General features: G+C 37.9%; 1 protein-coding gene across 1 annotated transcript in view; it reads right to left on the reverse strand.

The window, feature by feature from the left end:
* Nucleotides 1-6751, reverse strand: part of LOC107283590 (venom factor) — an 88747-nt gene that overhangs the window by 52835 nt on the left and 29161 nt on the right. The window contains exons 16-17 of the mRNA XM_015811522.1: nt 6368-6442; nt 2485-2685 (exon numbers count right to left, since the gene is read on the reverse strand). Coding sequence (XP_015667008.1) covers nt 2485-2685; nt 6368-6442 — 276 coding nt within the window. The remainder of the gene's footprint in view (nt 1-2484; nt 2686-6367; nt 6443-6751) is intronic.

Consider the following 6751-nt stretch of genomic DNA (forward strand, 5'->3'; position numbering starts at 1 on the left):
AGGTGACGAGAGCTTGAGTGACTGTGCGCAAAGCGTCCCGGTCCAGAAAAGGACGCAACTGGTAAATCAGGCGGACCTGATAGAACGCCCCCCTGGTCACGGCCGACAAATGGTCTTCCAGTGTCAGCCGTGGATCCAGGAGGACACCCAAGTTGCGTGCCTTCTCTGAGGGGGCCAAAATTTCGCCCCCTATAGTCAGTCTGTCAGCACCCTGGAGAGAGATCTCTATGGATTTTATTGTGGAATTGCCTGAGAATGCTGGAAACACTGTAATTTGGGTCATAATGGATTTGTTCTCTAGACAAGTTCATTTCATTCCATGCCCCAAGATCCCAACTGCAAAAACATTAGATAAATTCTTTGTGCAAAGGGTATATCACTTTCATGGGGCCCCACAACATATAATTTCAGACAGAGGGGTTCAATTCACCTCTAAGTTGTGGAAAGCTTTTCTGGACTTGATAGGTTCTACTCAAGGGTTATCATCTTCACATCATCCTCAAACGAATAGGGGGACAGAGAGACTGAACTCAGTTCTAGAACAATACCTGAGATGTTACATTAATTATCAGCAGGACAATCGGTCTGACCTGTTACCATTTGCTGAGGTGGCTTATAATAATGCTATGCACTCCAGTACAGGTTTTACTCCATTTCAAGTAGCTAATGGTCAAACATTTGTGGCCATGCATGAACTCCTTACCAAGGAGCCAGAAATCCCTACCTTGCAAGAGTGGATTAAACAGTTACAAAATACCTAGCCAGTAGTCAGGAAAGCTCTGGATGAAGCCAGAGAAGCCTATAACACTCAAGCCAATAAACGGAGGGTGGAGCAAAAACCATATAAAGTTGGAGAGCGAGTATACCTCTCCATGTAGTATTTTCAGTCTTTACAACCTTCTAAGAAGTTAGGCCCTAAATTTGTAGGACCTTTCCCTATCAAACACATCATCAATCCTGTGACAGCTGAATTGGACTTGCCAAAGAACTTACGGAAAATTCACCCTGTTTTTCACTGCAGTTTGCTCAAACCGGGGGTCACTTCTAACCTTAGACCTCCTGCACCTCAGGCACCCACACCTATCATGGTTGAGGGTGAACAGCACTTTGAGATTAAGGACATGTTGGACTCTCGAATACACCATGGGGTGACACAATACTTAGTAGCTTGGAAGAATCTTCCTTCTGCCCAGAATGAATGGCTGTACAAGAAACATATTAGAGCCCCTAAATTTCTAAGACGCTTCCATTCTCAATATCCTGATAAACCTAATTGATATGCCTGTATTGTTTGTTCCCCTTCCCTTTTTGTCTTTTTAGGTGGATTTCTAGGGGGGCTGTATGTCAGGTCCCCAAATACTTATTGTCTACCTTGCATATATATTCTTGTGCTTTTATTTTGGGGCCTGCCATTCTACTGGAGGGAGGGTGGATATTTGTTTTCGCTTGGGATAACTTTCGTTTTCTACTTTTCTTCTCCCGCCTCTATCCATTTGAGAAAGAAATGTGTCTCCCTTATCAGGGAGATGGTTACAGAGAAATAAAACTGGAGAAGACCTTAAGATGTGCGCCAACTGTGCCAGTCACTTGCACATCCTGCCACCTGTGGATTGGCTGGATTTCAAATGGAAATTACAACTCTGGTGGGAGGAGGAATACTGCTGGTTTAACTATACCGTTTGAGCGGGATTTTCCCCAGATCTCGCCTTGACTTCCCTACTGTCACTAACCCCTAATAAAAGTTTCCTTTTGAGAAAATACCTGTTTCAAGAGTTCTGCTTTCTTGGATGGTTAGCTGAGGTAGGTCCTTATAATAGGAATTAATAATTGTTTCCATAGCCACCTATTTCTCCCATTCTTATTTTATACTCTCTGTTAGATTAATATGTATACATAAAATAAAATTAAGAAAATTAAGTTCACTGTTCCAACTAGAATAAAATCAAAGCAGACTACCACCAAAGAAAGATCTATACAGCTACCACTTTCACTCAACAAGCCCTCCAAATCATTTTTCACGAACAGCTTTCTTCAACCTCTGAGACCTCCCCAAAAGCTGCTGGCACTTTAGCTGAACCAAAAGGTCAGTAATGTTTTTTAAAAAAATGTGGTAGGTTGCTATGAGAGAAAGCAGCAGATTCCTGGGTCTGCTCAATTAAAAACAGTGATGTAATGAGAGAATGGCTCTGTGCTGCATAGACCTAACCTAGATGGGGACTGAGAGAACCCAGGGAAGCTGGATGTGATGTGATTTCCATGAGTGAGGCCTCACTCAACCCAACCTCTAATGTTCCTCCTGCATTTATAGGGCTGCATTTTGCACTAAAGCTGAGCTATAAATTACTGACAATGACATATAAATACATAATAATAACAACAATATATTCCAAATGGGTTTCCAAACTTTGGTGATGCTGTTATGTGCCATGTTTTTCCAGGAATATTAATTCCTTTCTTTCAACAAACCCAGAACCAGCTACTTACTTCTTGCCAGAAGCAACTCGTCCTCCCGTTTGTTTTCATCGCGGATCCCTTTGATGTAGCGGCAGCATTCAAGGAAGGCAGCCTTACAAGCCTCTCCCTCCTGGATGTATTTTTCACGCTTTTCACAAGTGTACCCCATGGGGTTCTCATGCATGCCGTCTTCACAGCATTTACGCAGGGCTTGGTCCTGAAACTGTGCCGCTAAAATATGCAAAATTTGTGAAACATTAGACAATCCTATTTCTCATAATCATATGCATAAAGAAACAAGTGACAATGAACATCTAAATAGACTATTTTAAAAAGTTAGTTGATAAACAAACAGCAAAAGTAATTGTTAATGGAGACTATATGGAGAACTTCAATATAAAAAAAGGCACAAGACAAGGATGCCCACTATCCCCATTGCTATACATATTAACGTTAGAAGTTCTCAATAGAAACATTAGACAAGATCCGGAAATTAAAGGAACGGAGATAAAAGACAAAAGTTACAAACTACAAGCATTTAAAGATGACTTAGTATTTATTCTAGAAGAACTGTTGGATACAATATCCAAACTACTAAAAAAGATAGAAGAATTTGGAGAAATAGCAGGACTGAAAATAAACAGAGAAAAAACTAAAGTTATAGTTAAAAATTTGGATGTGTGACAGATAAGCAAAAAACACAATTGTCAGAAAAAATAGACTTACAAATAGTTAAGAAAGTGAAATATCTAGGAATACACCTAACAGCAACATGTGCAACGATAAAAGAAGATAATTATATACAATTATTAAATCAAATAAAAACTGACTTGGAAAATTGGAAAAATCTACAATTATCAGTGCTAGGAAGAATAGCGACTGTGAAAATAAATATTCTACCAAAACTTCGTTTTTTTATTTCAAACAATACCTGTAAAAATAGGGGGGAAATTTTTTGACAATTTGAATAGACTCATCTTCAAATTTATTTGGCAAGGGAAAAAAGCCAGAATCAAATTGAAAATGCTATAAGAAACTAAAGAAAATGGAGGATTTGAACTACCAGATTGGACCTTATACTACTAAGCATGTGCTATAACATGGCTAAAATAATGGATAACCCTCAGAAATAAAAGGTTATTATATTTAGAAGGACATGACCTACAATTTGGGTGGCACACATTCTTATGGTATCAAAATAATAAAACTCATAGATATTTCCAAAATCACTACATAAGAAATGCATTATTATCTGTATGGGAAAAGATAAAACCTAAAATTTACATGAAAATCCCAGAATGGTTATCAACGATGGAAGCTTTCACACATCCAAATTTAGTTAAATTTGAAAAAACTTTAACATATAAGGATAATCTGAATACAGATGGGAAATTAAAATCTAAACAAGAGCTAGAAGACCAGGGCATTAACATATCATGGTGGCCCCCATTGCAAATGCAATCAAGTTATGACAAAGATGTTAAAGCATATGGCTTTTACAGAGATCAGACAGTGTTTGATCAGGTGTTGTTGACTTCTGATGAAAAAATGATTTAAAAAATTGTATAATTTTCTGTTGAACTTAAAAATGGAAGACAAACAAGTGAAAGAAACAATGATTATATGGGCAAAACACTTTGAGCATAACATAGAATTAGAGAAATGGCAAGATATGTGGGAAAGAAATTACAAACTGACAATGGCTACTTCATATAAAGAAAATCTATATAAAATGTTTTATAGATGGCATTTCCCACCTGTTAGATTAGCAAAAATTTAGCAAATGCTGGAAATGTAATCAAAATCCTGGTACACATTATCACTTGTGGTGGACATATGTAAAAGCAAAAAAAATAATAATAATGGATTAAAATACATACATGGTTAGAAAAAATGTTAGGAAAACATGTAGATTTTAAACCTGAACTTTTTTTACTAGGCATAATGCCAGAAATGTTTGATAAACAAAATGTATATTTAACATTACATGTATTAATTGCAGCAAGGATTGTATTTGTACAGCACTGAAAAAATGAGACAACATCATCGGAGGAAGTGATAATTAAGAAAATATTGGACAGTGTGGAAATGGACAGACTTACATTGAGAATCAAAGGAAAAGAAGATACAGTATACTTTCAAACATGGAATTTATTTTACCAATGCTTGGAAAAGCGGGATAGAGAGTAAGAACTTAATCTTTATGACTAGGCAAAATTAATCCAGACAACACGTTGTTTATTAAACACAAATAAATTGTAATGATAGAAAACTAATAAAATACTTTTTAAAAAAGAAGTTAGTTATTTATCTTGTCTCAGACAGCTGCTACGAACAGTTGAACATCCTTTGACTTTTCACTACTTTAGTTAGTAGGGATTGTCATTTTCATAAGATTGCTTAAGACTGTAGTTTTGCCAGAACATTCAAACTTATGCTCTGTTTTTGAAAATCAATCAAATGTTGCAGTGTATCTCTAGCCCCTAAATGGAGCATTCTAGGTGCCATATGCTAACAGGAGGCTTGAGTAAGCCATCATCAGCTCCTGAAGAAAACATGGGCTTTAAATCACATAAAGACCCTTTTCTTTATTTTTCCCTCTTCTTTCCACCAAGGCACCCTGCAACCTTGCATATGGAGTCCAAATCCTTTCAGTTTTCCAAGAATCCTGACAATTCCTGAGTATGCTCCTTGTTAGTTCAGTTGAGAAAGGGAAGGGATTACTGTGTGCTTGAGGAAAATAATGACCCCAGTCCAGCCACAAATTCATTTCTAGCTGAGAGGCATGGCCAGCTTCTCATAGTGCTAGTTGTTCTGCACTGACCCTGGGCAATGTCTTCAGGGCTCCCCTTGGCCTTTGAATGGCATGCAGGGAGTGGGGGTGGGAACATGCTCCTAAAACTTACCTGGTAACCAAGGAGAAACCCAATTAATTTCACTTGGTTTGTATTTCAATGTAATTAAAATTAAAAATACAATTATTTTAAAGAAATGTTTTCAACAAAATTTCCCTCCTTGCATAACAGATAGAATAATAGACAAAGAACTTTTGGAGGTTTTCAGTGATTACCACACATACACACACACACACACACACACACACCAAGGCTTCTATGAATTGAATTCTGTCTGAAGGCTTGTAGTTCAACGCCTGCATGCAGAAAATTTCTTTGGCCACTAAATTCTGGCCCCTAAATTCACAGGAGGTCCACTGATCCTCTAGGTATAGCCAAATGTTTGTTTTGTCAATTTTTAATATAATGCAAATAATTAATTCCATCACCAGAGCAGGGGGTGCTGAATTTTCAATATATTTTTTCTCTGTTTTAAATGTGGTCCTTTTAGTTGCATTTATTAATCCATGATCTCTGTTTTAAGGCTTTGGGGCACTGATGTCTTTAGGAAGGGGATGACTGAAGCCCCATACATATAAAAGGGACAAAGCTTCGATTGTCCATTTGGAACTCCCTTGTTGATACACAGGCATCCCCACAGATATTCCTGCTTTGGGGGCTGCTTGTAGTTCACTGGCCATTGCTTACTTCCTCCTCACCAAGAACAATTCTTGATCAGTGCTGCCATCCAAGAACCCTCAAAAAGCAATGCTTAAAACTTTTCTGTGTAAAATGTAGCTTTTTAACTGGAACCAGTTATATTCTACATTAAAATAGTGGGCCATTTAAGTACCCCCCACCCACCCACTGCACTCAGAATTCAAGCATTCAAAGTTATTGATAAGGTAAGAATGATCCTATTTAATAGAGATTATTAATTTTCTACCATTTTGCTTGAGAAAGAAGAGAAAGAGAGATAATCTTCCTCCATTCCTTTATCCATTTCCCGATTAATTCAATAAATGCAAATGGACGGCAATTTTATTCTGTTACCAGAAACTTCATTATTTGTCACATACCTTTGCTTGCCTTGCTGTCAAGCAGCACAACAGAGCGGCGACGCCTCCGATTTACAGGCTGAGGGCACTTTGCATCTGAACCAGGCAGGGGAGAAGAGGCAGGAACAATTATTCTTTAAAGTAAGAAGATAACGCTCAGCGCTAATTCCTGTGACGATTAGCTTTACAATGGGTTTACAGTAAGTGAGTTCTGCTGCCTTCTGTGGGACTTCCTCCCATTTAAACCAGGCTGGAAATGCAATCTGAAGCCTTAATTATGTGTTATTTGGATCTATATCTAATAGATCCAAAGCAGCTCAAGGAAAGTTCACTTTAATGCTGGGAAGCTGCAGTAGGGTGGAAGGCATAGCTCAACTCTTCATTGGGCCTGAGTTGAAGGGCTCA

This window comes from Protobothrops mucrosquamatus, unplaced genomic scaffold (genome assembly GCF_001527695.2).
Source record: "Protobothrops mucrosquamatus isolate PMUCROS unplaced genomic scaffold, P.Mucros_1.0 scaffold44, whole genome shotgun sequence".
NCBI classification, from domain to species: domain Eukaryota; kingdom Metazoa; phylum Chordata; class Lepidosauria; order Squamata; family Viperidae; genus Protobothrops; species Protobothrops mucrosquamatus.